The sequence below is a fragment of the Anomaloglossus baeobatrachus genome, chromosome 2, assembly GCF_048569485.1.
Source record: "Anomaloglossus baeobatrachus isolate aAnoBae1 chromosome 2, aAnoBae1.hap1, whole genome shotgun sequence".
Lineage (NCBI taxonomy): Eukaryota > Metazoa > Chordata > Amphibia > Anura > Aromobatidae > Anomaloglossus > Anomaloglossus baeobatrachus.
This window is the reverse complement of record NC_134354.1, coordinates 646,773,244-646,791,523: the sequence shown is the minus strand read 5'-3', so window position 1 is coordinate 646,791,523 and position 18,280 is coordinate 646,773,244. Positions and strand designations below refer to the sequence as shown.

At 45.8% G+C, this 18,280-nt stretch overlaps 1 protein-coding gene across 6 annotated transcripts in view; it reads right to left on the bottom strand.

Annotated features, from left to right (window-relative positions):
- Positions 1–18,280, bottom strand: part of SMARCC2 (SWI/SNF related BAF chromatin remodeling complex subunit C2) — a 254,922-nt gene that overhangs the window by 141,337 nt on the left and 95,305 nt on the right. For all 6 annotated transcript variants that reach the window (XM_075336975.1, XM_075336976.1, XM_075336974.1 and 3 more), the window contains 4 exons: positions 8,832–8,947; positions 3,156–3,280; positions 2,731–2,790; positions 2,495–2,532 (listed from right to left, as the gene is read on the bottom strand). In XM_075336975.1, coding sequence (XP_075193090.1) covers positions 2,495–2,532; positions 2,731–2,790; positions 3,156–3,280; positions 8,832–8,947 — 339 coding nt within the window. The remainder of the gene's footprint in view (positions 1–2,494; positions 2,533–2,730; positions 2,791–3,155; positions 3,281–8,831; positions 8,948–18,280) is intronic.

Here is an 18,280-nt window from a genome sequence, read left to right as displayed (position 1 = left end):
AACAGAGGAGAGGAAAGATTTATCAGTAGAGTTGTCCAAGAGCCAAATACCACCTGTGAAGAGTTACATAAAGACCTGAAATCTGCAGGTACAATTGTTTCAAAGTAATGCTCTCAACCTCCATGGCCTGTATGCACTATTACCACACAAGACTCCACTGCTGAATATAAAGCATGTTCAAGAGCGTTTGAGGTTTCATCAACAACACTGAGACAAGCTTGTGAAATACTGGGAAAATACAGTGTGATCAGGTGAGAAAAAAATGTAACGTTTTAAATGCCATAATACACACCATGTTTGGAGGCCAAAAGCACTGCAAATCACTCCAAAAATACCATACCAATAAGGGAAGTTTGGAGGGTAGGAGCATCATGGCCTGGGGCTGTTTTTCAACACAAGGCACTGGGTGGACATTTCAGCAAGACCATGATCCTATCTAAATACACAAGCAAGGAAACTCTGAACTGGCTGCTAGAATGGTCCAGCCAATCACCAGACCTAAATCCAATAGAACATTTATTGTAAGGAACAGATTTCATAGAAGTAGCCCAATGAACCTTCAGGATGAGAAGAATTGTGTGGAAGAATGGGGCCAAATCACACCTTAGCAATGCATGCGACTAGTTTCTCCATATCAGAGGCATCTTAAAGCTGTCACCAATAAAGGCTTTTGTACAAACTATTAAATAAATTTCGGTAAGCATGTTCAATACTTCTTTCCTGTATCATTTCTCATTATTACACATCACTAAATATCTGGACATCTGTAGTTTGATTTCTTTGCCTGTGTGGACTGGATGTGTAGTTATCGGTATCTGGTGAGAAATTCATGTCAATATCACCTTTTTTTTTTTTTAATCCGATACATTTTTATTTTACACCAGGTATACAAAACATTCAACAATAACGAGCAGAACTATAAACTTTCCCTCCCCAACATCCCCTCCCCCTCCCCCCTCAGCGTACATATTACCCATATCATTATCAAAGATCTTACATTTTAACCCTTCAATAGCATATATTGGAATGTATAGAACTATCTCTGCCCCTAGTCCAACATCTCCCAACTCTAATATTTATCCATATTGCAACCACGGATTCCACAATCTATCAGAAAGTGCAAGTTGTTTCCTTTTCCCATATATGCTTCTCTCCATTCGAACAATATGATTAACATATGTGACAAATTCCCCTCTAGTCGGTGGGTCCCCCTGCATCCAGTGTTTGGCAATTACTTTCCTTGCCGCATACAGCAGTCTGGCTATCACTATTTTAAAATTGTTGTCTACTCTAATTTCCTCCACGTAACCTAAAAGACATACCAGGGGTTGTCTGGGAAGTTTACATCTATAAGCTCCTTCTATTCTATTAAGAACAGTTATCCAAAAGGGTGCCAACCTGGGGCACATCCACATCATGTGGAAAATGCCGGCACCTTCTCCATTACATCTAGGATAGTCGGAGTTACTCCTCAATCCCATTTTACACATAATTAGCGGGGATCTATATGCCCTATGCACCACGTAGAGGTGGGATAATTTTGCTGGTTCACTCATTGATAATTTCGGTATGTATTCCAAAGTATACCTCATCAGTGATCCCGTCTATCTCTGCCTCCCATTTAGTCCCAGTGTTTACAGGGTGATCAAGCAAACATGTATGCAGTAGGTCCCTATATATAGTAGATATGATTCCTCTTGTGGGTCCACTACTATACACATATTTCAGTACTATGTCTGCCTGTACCAGCAATGATTGCTTAACCCCCTGAGCCACCACTGCATGCGCCAACCGTTTGTACTGGTACCACCCAAGTGGGGATATCCCAAACTCATCCTGTATTTGTGTAAACGATTTCTAATGTCCCTGGCGAAGAATTTGCCCCATATACCATATACCTTTACGTGCCCATTCCTTAATTTTGCCTATCTTGTATATCTCAGAGCAGTTTTCATTGTCCCACAAAGGAGAGAATTCAGTTATTGCTGTAATCCCTCTTATTCGCTTGATCTTCCTCCAGATTCTATTCATCAGGCTAAGTGTGGGGCTCGTTTTTCTATTCTACCAAATGATCCGTCCTCAAGTCCGAACACTAATGGTTTCCGATGCAATACATGCCCTAACTGTCTGGATGCTGGGTCTACCACCCCTAAATCTGCCCATCCCCTGAAATGTTGACTCTGAGCTGCCAGATAATATATTCCCGGATTTGGTAGTTCTAGCCCCCCCTCATCCTTCTGTCTCTGTAGCGCCTCGAGTTTAAGTCTGCCTTGTTTGTTCTTCCATATTAGAGCACGTCAATATCACCTTTACAAATATATTTACTTAGAAAATTGGTGACATGTTAACTACTTATTTCAGCAGCTGTATATATCATATAGTTTGCGTGTTCAAACATTTTTAAGCTAGTTTCCTATCCACCAGAGAATTGAGCTAAAAAGGCAACATTAAAAGTAGAACAGTAATGACAAAATACAACTTGTGTAACACGGACCTTAGTGATAGCATCCATACTCTCATCTTCCTGTTCATCTGTTAAGAAAAAAATTATATATATACATAAGGTGATCGTTTTACTGACAATGTTGCTCTAAGGTAACAGACTGGGGCATATATATCTTTTTAGTGAGAGTAAGATAATGAATGAAATGCTCAGGCTGATTAATATAAGATGCTAAAAAATGTTTGCTTTTCTCATTTCAGTAGTTTCTAAGTCCGAATAAAACTCACCAAGGTCGGTCACTGTGCCACCCTTCACGGGGGCAGATTCAGAATCTTTCTTGGTATTAACTAGAAAATGAAGAAACAGATGTTTGTAATGTGGGTAATATTATATATTGCAATACAGTAATAAATTATTTGTGAACTATACAATGCACTTTTTAGTGTGTTTAATAGTCGCAGTCAGGGGAGTCCAACAGAGCCAGCTTCTCTAACAGGATTGGACAGTATGCTAAATAACTGCACAGTTCTCCCTCTGACCAGCAATGATCAGTGCAGGCCAACATGAGATATTACACATAGTGTGCACATCACATGAGATCTAGATGTGATAAATACGAATAGAACATGTGTGTGAAAAACGGACTTCTGACGAATGAGGCCTTATACATGTAGAAAGTGGACAAATTTATATATACATATAACAAATATACCCGTTTTTGGGAGTGTAACTTCTTCTACATTAGGCACTGGGGAAGGCTCATCCATATCTTTTGTCAGATCCTCTTGTTCTTCCTCTCGATGACCCCTTTTTGACTTGTTATAAGGTGTAGTAGGTCTATAAAGTACAATGAAATATGAATCAAGAACAAAAGCTGTTAAAGGGTTATTCCTAACGCAACATATCCCATAAAGGTCTGTTGGACATGGGTCCTACTTCAGGGACTTGTATCTATTCAGAGGGCCTAATTACAAGCCATCGTGAATGGAGAGGTGGTAAAACATGCGAGTCTCACTCCAATCACGTTTATGGTAGTTACAAAACTGCCAACCTATAGACGGACTTTTCTTTCATAGCGTCAGGCACTTAGTGGCAGCTGCCTACACAAATGGTTCCTGTGTCCCCTAACAAAAATGACTGGGAAATGCACAGATATCAGAGGCATTATAAGCTTATCCCAACTGTGGAAAAACAGGCAGGCATTGCGAATATCAAAAATATATTAAGTTGAGCCAAGGAAATGATTATCCAATAGAAAATTAACATATAACAATAATTACTAAATTTTAAAGAGCGATACAGGCCGACATCACTTCAAGTGTAACCGTCATTTTAATTTTTATGTCGTAAATCGATAGTATACATGAAAATAAGCAACTTTGTAATATATCTTATCAGACAAATCTGCTTCTTTCTCTGCCAGAATTGATCAGACAGATAGGAAAAGGCAGTGGTTACTGAGGAGATCCTATAATGATGGAAAGAGGGAGCAGCTAGAGACAGAGGGAGCAGCTAGAGACAGAGGGAGCAGCTAGAGACAGAGGGAGCAGCTAGAGACAGAGGGAGCAGCTAGAGACAGAGGGAGCAGCTAGAGACAGAGGGAGCAGCTAGAGACAGAGGGAGCAGCTAGAGACAAAAGGGAGCAGCTAGAGACAAAAGGGAGCAGCTAGAGACAAAAGGGAGCAGCTAGAGACAAAAGGGAGCAGCTAGAGACAAAAGGGAGCAGCTAGAGACAAAAGGGAGCAGCTAGAGACAAAAGGGAGCAGCTAGAGACAAAAGGGAGCAGCTAGAGACAAAAGGGAGCAGCTAGAGACAAAAGGGAGCAGCTAGAGACAAAAGGGAGCAGCTAGAGACAGAGGGAGCAGCTAGAGACAGAGGGAGCAGCTAGAGACAGAGGGAGCAGCTAGAGACAGAGGGAGCAGCTAGAGACAGAGGGAGTAGCTAGAGACAGAGGGAGCAGCTAGAGACTAAAGGGAGCAGCTAGAGAATAAAAGGGAGCAGCTAGAGACAGAGGGAGCAGCTAGAGACAGAGCTCCGCCCAATGGGATTAAAGTTCATCACAACATTTCTAGTATTCCCCAGGAATATTTCTGTTGAATCCTCTTACATAACCAGTTCATGACTAGTAGACGAACATTCGTTGTCCTCTACAGCAGCAGCTTAAAAGTCCTTTCCTGCAGGGTGAGAGGGGTCTGCAAGTAACCAATCACAGCCCCTTGTTACTACGTGGGACATCGCTGATTGGTTAAAGCAGGCTCCTATCACAAAGTCTCTGCCACTGGAGACTGTAATAACCAATGAGCGATCATCTCTGCAGTGAAGGAAAGCACGGATTGGTTAGTAAGCAGCATAGGAGCTGCCAGCCCCCAGCGTTCCTCAGGCAGTGACACAGCTGATTGCGCGGGTTTCTGGTGAGCACGGGCCGCAATTAGGAGCATGAGGGGCTGTGTGGTCCGCAGGTCATGCACCACTGCACTAAGCAAATCAATTTAGGATGAGTTATGTCCATTGACATCACACTTGTTGTCACGCCTAAATCTGTATATTGCATGTACTGTTTAAACCAGACCTGGGCAAGGGGCGGCCCGCGGGCCACATCCGGCCCGCCTGCTCTCTGTGACCGGCCCGCCCGTATTCAGCTGGTGCAGAGGAGCCGGGCTGCAGCGTGCCGAGCAGGGAGAGATCCTGTGCAGGTCCGCACAGTCAGTGCAGGCAGCGGAACGCAGGAGTCTTTCCTCTGTTCCCTGCCGGCACTAATTGTCAGTGACACACGCGCGCTCTGACGTTGTCAGTACTGCGCTGCGTGTGTCATTTCAAAAGTTCCCGCCGGGCAGGAGAAGGAGCAGCACAGCAGACGGAATAATTCATCTTCCAGGACCTGCGATGATGTCACGCCCATGTGACTGTGTGGGAGGAGACACAGGATGCCGGGCAGAAAGCAAGACATGCTGAATGCTGAAGATGTGGACACATGATGACTGGTAATAAGAAAAGAGAGGACATGAGGGGGAGGGGGGCTGCAGGGTGAGGGGCATATGAGGGCTGCAGACTGACAGAAGGATGTGAAGGGGTGCAGAGTGTTTGAGAGGGGTAAGTTGGTGTACAGGCAGGGTGAGATATGTGGGCATGGTGTGTGACATATGGGGGTGTAGTGTGTGTGATATGGGGGTGCAGGCTGTATGGGGTGTAGTGTGTGTGATATGGGGGTGCAGGCTAGTGGTGTAGTATATGGGGGTATAGTGATGTAGTATATTACAGGTGTGCTATATGGAGGTGTAGTATATTACAGATGTGCTATATGGAGGTGTAGTATATTACAGGTGTGCTATATGGAGGTGTAGTATATTACAGGTGTGCTATATGGAGGTGTAGTATATTACAGGTGTGCTATATGGAGGTGTAGTATATTACAGGTGTGCTATATGGAGGTGTAGTATATTACAGGTGTGCTATATGGAGGTGTAGTATATTACAGGTGTGCTATATGGAGGTGTAGTATATTACAGGTGTACTATATGGAGGTGTAGTATATTACAGGTGTGCTATATGGAGGTGTAGTATATTACAGGTGTACTATATGGAGTTGTAGTAGATTACAGGTGTGCTATATGGGGGTGTACTATATTACAGGAGTAGTATATGGGGTGTAGTGATGTAGTATATTACAGGTGTACTATATAGAGGTGTAGTATATTACAGGTGTGCTATATTACAGGTGCTATATGGAGGTGTAGTATATTACAGGTGTACTATATGGAGGTGTAGTATATTACAGGTGTGCTATATAGTGGTGTAGTGATGTAGTATATTACAGGTGTGCTATATGGAGGTGTAGTATATTACAGGTGTGCTATATAGTGGTGTAGTGATGTAGTATATTACAGGTGTGCTATATGGAGGTGTAGTATATTACAGGTGTAGTATATGGGGTGTAGTGATGTAGTATATTACAGGTGTATATAGGGGTGTAGTGATGTAGTATATTACAGGTGTACTATATGGAGGTGTAGTATATTACAGGTGTACTATATGGAGGTGTAGTATATTACAGGTGTGCTATATAGTGGTGTAGTGATGTAGTATATTACAGGTGTGCTATATGGAGGTGTAGTATATTACAGGTGTGCTATATAGTGGTGTAGTGATGTAGTATATTACAGGTGTGCTATATGGAGGTGTAGTATATTACAGGTGTAGTATATGGGGTGTAGTGATGTAGTATATTACAGGTGTATATAGGGGTGTAGTGATGTAGTATATTACAGGTGTACTATATGGAGCTGTAGTATATTACAGGTGTGCTATATAGTGGTGTAGTGATGTAGTATATTACAGGTGTGCTATATGGAGGTGTACTATATTACAGGTGTAGTATATGGGGTGTAATGATGTAGTATATTGGAGGTGTATTATATAGTGGTGTAGTATAATACAGGTGTATATGGGGGTGTAGTATATTACAGGTATATGGAGGGAGTGTAGTATAATACAGGTGTAGTATATGAGGGTGTAGTGGTGTAGTATATTACAGGTGTAGTATATGGAGGGGGTGTAGTGATGTAGTATATTGGGTAGAATTGAGGTAATTATATTAGTCCGGCCCTCTAAATCAACCCCAATTTCTCATGCGGCCCCATGGGAAAATTAATTGCCCACCCCTGGTTTAAACGGATCTAACACTTCATTGGACACTTATGTCCATGACATCTTGTTAAATGTCTTTTCTGTGTGCTGGATCTTGTTCTAAAACAGTTGTTGCAGGAGCTGTTCTTAATGTTTGTTTTTTTTTTTTTTAACACCACTTCTATCCTGGGTATAACCCATTTGAGCCCCATAAAGGAGAGCAGGCAGTATACCCTGCAACCAATATCTTGTATGCATGATTGTGAAGCGAGATCAGATGATACAACTTGGTCAGCAAAGAATCCCTCTGTGGTTTAAGTAAAAGAATTGTATATGAATCTGTGTATCGAGTATCGGGGGGCGGGGATACACGTGCATAACCTGCCCGGACATTAGGGGAGAGGTGCACACGTCAATCAAAAATTGCTTGATTTTTCAAACTTTATAAAGTTGGATTTCACTGCCTAAACACCCGAGCTGCACCCTGATGGTATGTACACAATGTGCCTGATACACTGGCTGCACCTGATACATAAAAATCCTGATGTTTAGTTCCCTTTAACTGAATGTATTAATCATGCAGTTTGTGGTATAAAAATAAAAAAACAACCAAACCAAAACATGAAAAAATAAATAATTTAAAAAAAAAAAATCTCAATAAGACAGACAAAAAAAAAATTAAAATAAAAGCCAGAAAAGAGTAGCTGGGGTTGACAATCATACATGTTTTCTTATAAAAAAGCAAAAAAAAAAAACCCTCACATACTCTGGAAAAATAAAAAAGGTGTGCATTAATGAGGACTTGTCAACAGTAAAAAGTAGCTAGTTTTAAAGGGCGCTTTACACGCAACGACATCGCTAACGAGATATCGTTGGGGTCACGGAATTCGTGACGCACATCCGGCCTAGTTAGCGACGTCGTTGCGTGTGACACCTACGAGCGACCGCTAACGATCAGAAATACTCACCAAATTGTTGATCGTTGACACACCGTTCATTTTCAAAATATCGTTGCTCGTTTGGGACGAAGGTTGTTTGTCGTTCCTGAGGCAGCACACATCACTACGTGTGACACCCCGGGTACGACGGACAACAGCGTTCCTGCGTCCTCAGGCAACGAGGTGGGAGTGACGTGAATGCGGCTGCTCTCCGCCCCTCTTCTATTGGTGGCCAGCTGATTGACGTCGCTGTGACGCCGCACGAACCGCCCCCTTAAAAAAAGAGGTTGTTCGCCACCCACAGCGACGTCGCTAGGAAGGTAAGTACGTGTGACGCGTCCTAGCGATATTGTTCGCCACGGGCAGCGATTTGCCTGTGACACACAAACGATGGGGGCGGGTGCGATCGCTAGCGATGTCACAGCATGTAAAGCGGCTTTTACTCTTATTTATTCCTTCTGCTCATTTGAGTGTTTTGGTTTTTTTTATACATTCGCCATACAGTTCCAGTGATATCAGACATTTTATTTAGTGCTATCTTTATGGTGTTTACTAAGGGAGCGTGGCTCACAGGGTTATAATAGAGTAGCCTAAAGACCAGCCCCAGAGAATCCTGTATGTCATGCCCCATGGTAAACACTATAAATGCTAGCGCTAAATAAAATGTCCCAAATCTCTAGAACCGTATAGAGTATTTAAAAAATAAAAACACTCAGGAAAACCGTGGGGATAAAAATAAAGCAAAAACTGGTCACGTCTGAACTGGTAACAGATCCTGTTTAAAGACGTTTTGTGACAAAGCACATGCAACTGGTTTATGAACTAACCCTTTCTTCACATTCTTCTTTTTTGCTTCTGCACTTGGAGGAGGCGAAGGAGAACGTTTTCTCTTTTTATAATTGGGTCCTTTCTTGTCTCTGCGATCCGATTCAGGACTGCTTACCTTTAATGAGAAAGAAAAAGCAACACTAAAGATATAAAAATATAGTTCTCAACATTGGATACATCTTTTCTGGTCAGATGCTATTACCCCCCCTGCTTTTTAGGAGATAAACCTTAAAGAGTAACTACTCTTACTTTTTTTTCCTAAATTGAGAATTTAAGGAGATACAGTTTATAACATATATATATATATATATATATATATATATTCATACATATACATATATATATTCTTATATATAAGAACCTTGTCAGTCTTTATATCCTTCTGTATCTATTTGCTCCACGTGCTGAAGTTGGAAGAGGTTACGGATAGCGTGCCCTCCTTGGTGTAGCAGGCTTGGGCTAGTTTCACACTTGCGTTGTGCGGCATCCGTCGCATTGCGTTGTGTGACGGATGTAACGGATGTGTTGCATATAGTGGCACAATTGATGCGACGGATCCTGCAAAACAACGGAATCTGTTGTAGCTTTTTTTTTTTCAGCAATTTACTCAACTGAGCATGCGCAGTTGTGTAAAGACGGATCCGTCACAGGAATCTGTCAAATGACGGATTCCGCCGGATTCCGCCACCATAGGCTTCCATTATAAAAATGACAGACACCGACGGAATCCAGCACATGGACTTGGGTCATAGAGGCAATGACTGATCGCAGAGACTCCATGCGAAAATGCCGCACCCGGACATGCTTGTTGAGAAGCTTGAGATCCAGGATGGGCCGGAAGGTACCGTCCTTTTTTGGAACTAGGAAGAGATTTGAGTAAAAAACCTCTGAACCGTTCCTGAGCGGGAATTGGGACAATCACTCCGTTTGCCTGCAAGAACGCCACGGCCTGCAAGAAGGCGGCGGCCTTGGAGCAGGGGGGAGTTGAGAGAAAAAATCTGTTTGGAGGGCTGGAAGAGAATTCTATCCTGTAGCCGTGAGATATGATGTCTTTCACCCACTGATCGGAGACTTGCTTTAACCAAGCGTCGCCAAAGTGGGAGAGCCTGCCACCGACTAAGGACGTGGCTGGAGCGGGCTGATAGTCATGAGGAAGCTGCCTTAGTGGCAGAACCTCGTGCGGTCTTCTGCGGACGCGCTTTTGGGCGCCAGTTGGATTTCTGATCCTTGGCTGAGTTAGCGGACGAGGCGGAAGGCTTAGAGGATGACCAGTTGGAGGAACGAAAGTAACGAAACCTTGATTGATTCCTACCCTGGGCGGGTTTCCTGGTCTTGGTTTGTGGCATGGAAGTACTCTTCCCACCAGTAGCTTCTTTAATGATTTCATCCAGCTGTTCACCAAACAGCCGTGAACCAGCAAAAGGGAGCCCAGCAAGAAACTTCTTGGAAGAAGCATCTGCCTTCCACTCTCGAAGCCACAAAATCCTGCGGATAACAAGAGAATTAGCTGAAGCCACCGCAGTGCGGTGAGCAGCCTCTAGCATGGCAGACATGGCATAAGATGAAAAAGCTGAAGCCTGAGCAGTTAAGGTAACCATCTCAGGCATAGATTCCTTGGTGAGGGGATGCATCTCCTCTAGAGAAGCAGAGATGGCTTTGAGAGCCCACACTGCTGCAAAAGTCGGGGAAAACGTGGCCCCCGCAGCTTCATACACAGATTTGGCCAGAAGGTCAATCTGACGGTCAGTGGAATCCTTAAGTGAGGTGCCGTCAGCCACCGACACAATGGTCCGGGCTGATAGCCTAGACACCGTCTACCTTTGGGGAGTGAGACCACTCCTTGACCACCTCAGGTGGAAATGGAAACCGGTCATCAGAACCACGCTTTGGAAAGCGTTTGTCAGGGCAGGCCCTGGGTTTGGTCACAGCGGTCTGAAAACTGGAGTGGTTAAAGAACACACTCTTCACTCTCTTAGGCGAGGTAAACTGATGTTTTTCTGCCAAAGAGAGTTGCTCCTCTGACACTGGCAGATTGAGATCCAGCACAGAATTAATAGAAGCAATCAAATCACTAAGATCTGAGTCACCCTCAGAGAAATCGATGGGATACATAGCCTCTGAGCCCCCAGTGAGGGCATCCTCCTCATCTTGAGAGTCAGCTCTTGAGACAGAGCCGTGGGATGGGGAGGGGGAGGAAACCCTGCGCCTTCTCTTAGAAGGACGGGGTCTGGGATCAGATGATGAATCCTCCGTGAGCTCCGATGGACGGAGGTCAGAGGATAGGAGTCCTCTGTCAAGAGTATTGGAGGCACCCTGTGAGGGAGGCTGATGCATATTCATCAAAGTCCTGGACAAAAGTCCCATGGACTCAGCAAATGACTGGGATATGGACCTAGAAAAGGACTCTACCCAGGCCGGGGGTTCAGTCACAGGTGCAGCAGCAGCCTGAGAGACCACTGGGGGTGAGACTCCAGGCTGTGGCACCGCCAAGTTAGAGCAACCATCACAGTGTGGATAAATGCTCGGCTCAGGCAGCAGGAGCTTACATGCAGTGCATGCAAAATAAAGCTTTGGAGCCTTGCTCCTTGTGCGAGACATGCTGCTGGAGTGGGGGCTTTGCAGAGAATGAACCCCAGGGAGAATATACAGAGGTCCACAACCGGAGACCGGCTGTGGCTTACCAGACCGCTGAGCGCGGTGTTGTGTGCCCTCCAGATCCCGAAGCCCGGTCGCCCAGTCGCAGCACCTCAGCAGAGATGCAGAATGCAGGATGTCCCAGAGCAGAGTGAACTCTGCCTGAGAAATGACTAGGGGGCGTTCCTATAAAAGAGCGGGAACTGGAGGGCTATAGAGACCTGCAGGGAAGGAGGGATGTCCCAGCAGTGGGGAGTGTCCCTTCCCTGTGTAGAACGGCCGCCGGGAGGAGCCGAACCTGTCCCTCTGCATGAGTGACATGCGAGGGCAGGAAAATGAAACTAGGCCTCCGGCGAAGCCGGGGCCTAAATTTAAGCGGCGAGGCCGACAAGCAGGCACCATCGGCGCGGTTCTCAGGCAAAAGCTAGAGAACCCGCCGGAAAAGTTAAAACAATCACATACAGCATACTCTCCCCTTACAATAAAGAACCGGGACCCCCAACAAACGTCTCAGGTACTTAGCTGCTGAGACGCAGGGCCATGTCCCTGGGGATGAGTGCTCCGGTCCAACAGAATCCTCAAGGGGCTGTGGATGGAGACCGGACTCCTGCCAGGCATGGAGACCGTGCTGGCTCCCACTTCAAGCCAGAGCCCAGAAGGGATGGTGAAGGAGCGCGGCATGTAAGGCTGCAGCCTTGTAAATCAACCTTAACAACACCGCCGACACAGTGGGGTGAGAAGGGACATGCCGGGAGTCCAGACATGGACCCGCTTTTCTTCAAACTCTTTCCAAAAGTCAAACAAATCAGATGAGAATGCATGTGTGGATGTATGCCTCCTGACACAAAGCAATAAACTGGCTAGGAATGGCTACCAGGGGGTGTATAAGCTCAGAGGGAGGAGCTACACTTTTAAGTGTAGTACTTTGTGTGTCCTCCGGAGGCAGAAGCTAAACACCCATGGTCTGGGTCTCCCAAAGGAACGATAAAGAAAGGATTTTTTTGGGTGTATGTGTTTATTGTCTTTAACTTACAGGTTAATCATGGAAGGTATCTCGGGGAGACGCCTGCCATGATTAACCTAGGACTTAGTGGCAGCAATGGGCTGCCATTAACTCCTTATTACCCTGATTGCCACTGCACCAGGGCAATTCGGGATGAGCTGGGTAGAGTCCCGGGACTGTCGCATCTAATGGATGCAGCAATTCCGTGCGGCTGCTGGCTGATATTGTTAGGCTGGGGGGTTCCCCATAACGTGGAGCTCCCCACCCCGAAAATACCAGCATTCAGCCGTGTGGCTTTACCCCTGCTGGTATCAAAATTGGGGGGGGGAGGGACCGCACTTTTTTTTTTTAATTATTTATTTAATTTACTGCACGATATAGACCCGCCCACCGGCGGCTGTGATTGGTTGCAGTGAGACAGCTTTCACTCAGCGTGGGGGAATGTCTGACTGCAACCAATCATAGGCGCTGGTGGGCGGGGAAAGCAGGGAATACGAGATGGAATAATGAGCGGCCGGCATTTTCAAAAGAGGAAAAGCCGCCAGAGCTTTGTGACAGCCGCGCAGTGCCGCACTTGTGATCGAGGAACGGTGAGTATGAGAGAGACCGACCGATGGACAGAGAGAGGGACAGCGAGAGAGACCGACGGACAGAGAGACAGACAGAGCGACCAACTGACAGAGAAAGAGACCGACCGACATCCACAGACAGAGGGAGATTCACCGACATCGACAAAGAGAGAGACTGAAAAAACCTACGTTTTGCTTGTCAAAAAAGCATGCGGAACGCAACAAAAATGCAGTCCAGGTGCATTTTGGTTGCGTTTTGACCCACATTATTGATTTCAATGGGTGGAGAACGCAGCTACAACGCACAAAAGAAGTGACAGGCTGCTTTTTTTTCCGCAGCCATTTTTGCCATCCAAAATGCTTAAAAATACAGTGTGCGCATTGAATTTTCGGCCTTCTCATAGACTTTGCTGGAGAAGCAGAACGCATGCAATTTAGCACTGAAACGCTGGAGTTCAAAACGCAGTGTTAACGCGGGAAAAAACGCAACGTGCACACATAGCCTAAATCTGCCTCCAGATATGTGTTCCTGGAGGGAACCACTTCCAGTTGCTCCTAATAATGTTTAGGGAGAAGGGAGTGATAAGGAAATAAAGATAGAGTGAAGTAGAGAAAGCTACTGTAGTGTCCAGAGGAGAACACTGCTAAAATATAGGATGCAATTCATAAAATAACCAAAATTACTCTTAATCCTGATGTACACACATGATGATTTATTGAGAAAAGTCCCCTGGAACCTGGAATGACAGGTATGCTTTAGACATAGCTATACAAATAAAGGAAATCTGAAAAAAATCTTGATTTATAACCTTTATATTTTGTAATAACCAAATCATTTTACCCCAATAAAAAAGCAACCATTGTTTATAAGATCTCCCAGGCCTAAAAGTATGAAATTTCAGATAGTCATTGGATAGGAGTTTTCAATGGAATATGGAGCCAAGTGAGCAGATATCAGGCCACCAGTCTCCTGGACTCAGCATGGGTCATCCCAATTCTAAGGATCATGGAGAAAGACTGATAAAAATATAGAAGTACAAACATACTTTTAGGCCCTGTGCGCACTTACCGGATTTTGCCGTGGATTTTCCGCGGATTTGCTGCATGTTTCGCTGCAGAAAATGTTCATAACATCTCTGCAGTGAATCACCAGCAAATCCTATGGAGAAAAAAAATCCTGTGCGCACTGGGCGGAATTTGACAGCTGCATGTTTTGCTGCGGGATTCCCGCAGCAAAAACAAGTGCATGTCAATTCTTTTCCGCACATCGCTGCGGAATTTCACTCCATTGACTCCAATGTTAATCATGAAATCCCGCAGGGAATAATGCAGGCAGCAAATTCTGTGCGGTTCACTGCGTTTTCCTGCGTTATTCCCTGCGGTATTTTGCTGTTTACCTCCGGTAATGTACATCGCTTGTCTGCAGTTTGCAGGGAAGTGATGTCATTACAGGAAGAGGAAGCCGTGCAGAGTAAACACAAACACAGATCACAGACACACACATCACAGACATAGAACACACAAAGAAAGAAAACGGAAATATAGAAAACAAAGAACGTGGGCTCCCTGCATATTTACCTTCCAGCCGAGGTAAGCACACAGCGGCGGCCCGGTATTCTCAGGCTGGGGAGGGTTAATGTCCCCCGCCTCACTCCCCCTCCGGCAGCCGAGAATATCAGCCGCAGCTGCCCCGGGAATGTCGCATGCATTATGCGGCACTACCGGAGTGTCCCCGGCTCTTCTTGCCGCCGTGTAGCAGTGGCAGCAAGGTAATACAAGGGGTTAATGATGGTGGGGGACCACCGCCATTAACTCCAGGCTTGACCATGGCAGCGTCTATGTGACAGCTGACATGATCAACCCGTAAGTAAAGTGAAAAAAACACAGACACCGAAAAATCCTTTATTTTAAATAAAACAAACAAGCCTCGTTCACCATTTTATTAACCCCTCCCGCATCAAAGCTCCGGCGTAATCCACCGCTCCGACGTCCTGCGCTGCTTACATCCAGCCGCGACTGTCACAGACACAGCGCTGAATGAAAGCAGCAGACAGCAGAGGTAATTACCGGTCATTTCCCACGGCCGGTAATGTGAACTCACTGCCGACCGTGGGAAATGTAGCGATCTGTCCTCTATCTATCTATCCCTCTGTCTGTCTATCTATCCCTCTATCTATTCTTCTGTCTATCTACTATCTCAGAATTAAATGACTTTTTTTTTTTTTTTTCAATGTGCTTTATTGCATTGAATGCAATAAAGCACATCCCAACCCGCACGCGGCAAAACCGCGGCAATACCGCGAATAATACCGCGGTAAAACCGCGGCAAACCGCATGCGGTTTTCAGGTGCAGTTTCCCGCAGTTTTTTACCGCGGGTGCGGTAATCTTTGAGAGCATGCGGAATTTTCTCAAGAAAATTCCATTTCCCAGTGCGCACATAGCCTAAAGGTTTATACACTCATTTTTTGTTGATGGCCCAAGCATAGTACACACCATCAATAGATATGGCTACTTCTGCTTCAGTGATCCGGCGCCTGCGCAGAAGAAACATTAAGGCTAGTTTCACACTTGCGTTGGGTTGAATCCGCTGGGTCTGTTGCTGCGTCGTTTTGACGCATCCGTTATTTTTGTGGTGTCAACGGATGCAACGGGTCCGTTATTTCACAGTATCCGTTAGCTGATTCCTGTGAAATAACGGACCATTGCATCCGTTTGGCGTCCGTCTAACGGAATCCGTCGGCTCTGTTTTATTTCTTTTTTCATTTTTTTTCATTCTGGGCATGCTCAGTATAAATTAGCGGAATCCAGCAGCGGATTCCGTTGTTAAGCACTTAGCAACGGAATCCGCTACCATAGGGAACCATTATAAATTTTAACGGAACCAACGGAATCCGTTGGTTGGCGTCATTTTGACACAAGCATTTAACGTTACATTCTGCGTTGCTTCCGCTTGGCGGAAGCAACCGAGCATCGGCCAACGGAAGCAACGCAGGTACTTTTGGCACAATCCGTCATCAATGCAAGTATATGGGAAACAACGGAATCCGTTAACGGATTCCGCTGTTTCCCAAGACAACGGATTGCGCCAAAAAAAAAAACAACGCAAGCGTGAAAGTACCCTAAGCCAGTGCCCATAGAAGGGTGGAGCACTACAGGGGAACGTTGGCAATTGCGATGCGCAGGATTTCAGGACCACAACTAGACGTCACAGTATACTATGACATTGATGGGAGGCAATAGCTATGCTAATGAAGGACGGAAGCAGCGCTATCTTCCGAACAGCATCCACCCCATAGCCTGGAACACCTCATTTACATAGAGGGATAAAACATGATTTTTCCACAACAAGGAATCTGATGAGGCATACAGCTATGAATATTTTCTATAGCCTGTATGCCCATATTAATAGGTTAGCTACGTCAAATGGGGTGACAGATTCCCTTTAAAGAGATTAAAAAAGAAGGGAATTTTGTTTACTTACCGTAAATTCCTTTTCTTCTAGCTCCAATTGGGAGACCCAGACAATTGGGTGTATAGCTACTGCCTCCGGAGGCCGCACAAAGTACTACACTTAAAAGTGTAAGGCCCCTCCCCTTCTGGCTATACACCCCCCGTGGGATCACGGGTTCCTCAGTTTTAGTGCAAAAGCAAGAAGGAGGAAAGCCAATAACTGTTTCAAAAACAAATTCAATCCGATAAACAACATCGGAGAACTGAACTTATTAACATGAACAACATGTGCACCCGAAAAACAAAATCCCTAAGAAAAAACAGGGCGGGTGCTGGGTCTCCCAATTGGAGCTAGAAGAAAAGGAATTTACGGTAAGTAAACAAAATTCCCTTCTTCTTTGTCGCTCCTAATTGGGAGACCCAGACAATTGGGACGTCCAAAAGCAGTCCCTGGGTGGGTAAAAGAATACCTCGTGATAGGGCTGTCAAGCAGACCTTTCCTACAGGTGGGCCACCGCCGCCTGAAGGACTTGTCTACCTAGGCCGGCATCCGCCGAAGCGAAGGTATGCACCTGATAATGTTTGGTAAAAGTGTGCAGACTCGACCAGGTAGCCGCCTGGCACACCTGCTGAGCCGTAGCCTGATGCCATAATGCCCAGGACGCACCCACGGCTCTGGTAGAATGGGCCTTCAGTCCAGATGGAATCGGAAGCCCAGCAGAACGGTAGGTGTGAAGAATTGGTTCCTTGATCCACCGCGCAAGGGTGGATTTGGAAGCTTGCGACCCTTTACGCTGACCAGCGACCAGGATAAAGAGTGCATCCGAGCGGCGCAGGGGCGCCGTGCGGGAAATGTAGATCGTGAGTGCTCTCACCAGGTCCAACAAATGCAAACCCTTTTCGAATTGGTGAACTGGATGCGGACACAAAGACGGTAAAGTGATATCCTGATTGAGATGAAAGGAAGATACCACCTTGGGAAGAAACTCTGGAATTGGACGCAGAACTACCTTGTCCTGGTGAAACACCAGGAAGGGAGATTTGCAAGATAACGCCGCCAGCTCGGACACTCTCCGAAGAGACGTGACCGCCACTAGAAAAGCCACTTTCTGTGAAAGCCGAGAAAAGGAAATCTCCTTCATAGGCTCGAAAGGCGGCTTCTGGAGAGCAATTAGAACCTTGTTCAGATCCCAGGGCTCCAACGGCCGCTTGTAAGGAGGGACGATATGACAGACTCCTTGCAGGAACGTGCGTACCTTAGGAAGTCGCGCTAGGCGTTTCTGAAAAAATACGGATAGCGCGGAGACTTGACCTTTAAGGGAGCTAAGCGACAAACCTTTTTCCAACCCAGACTGCAGGAAGGAAAGAAAAATAGGCAATGCAAATGGCCAGGGAGAAACTCCCTGGGCAGAGCACCAAGATAGGAATATCTTCCACGTCCTGTGGTAGATCTTGGCGGAGGATGGTTTCCTAGCCTGTCTCATGGTGGCAACCACCTCATGAGATAAACCTGAGGCCCCTAGGATCCAGGACTCAATGGCCACACAGTCAGGTTCAGGGCCGCAGAATTCAGATGGAAAAACGGCCCTTGAGACAGCAAGTCTGGACGGTCTGGTAGCGCCCACGGTTGGCCTACCGTGAGGTGCCACAGATCCGGGTACCACGACCTCCTTGGCCAGTCTGGAGCGACGAGAATGGCGCGGCGGCAGTCGGACCTGATCTTTCGGAGCACTCTGGGCAACAGTGCCAGAGGTGGGAACACATAAGGTAGCCGGAACTGTGACCAATCTT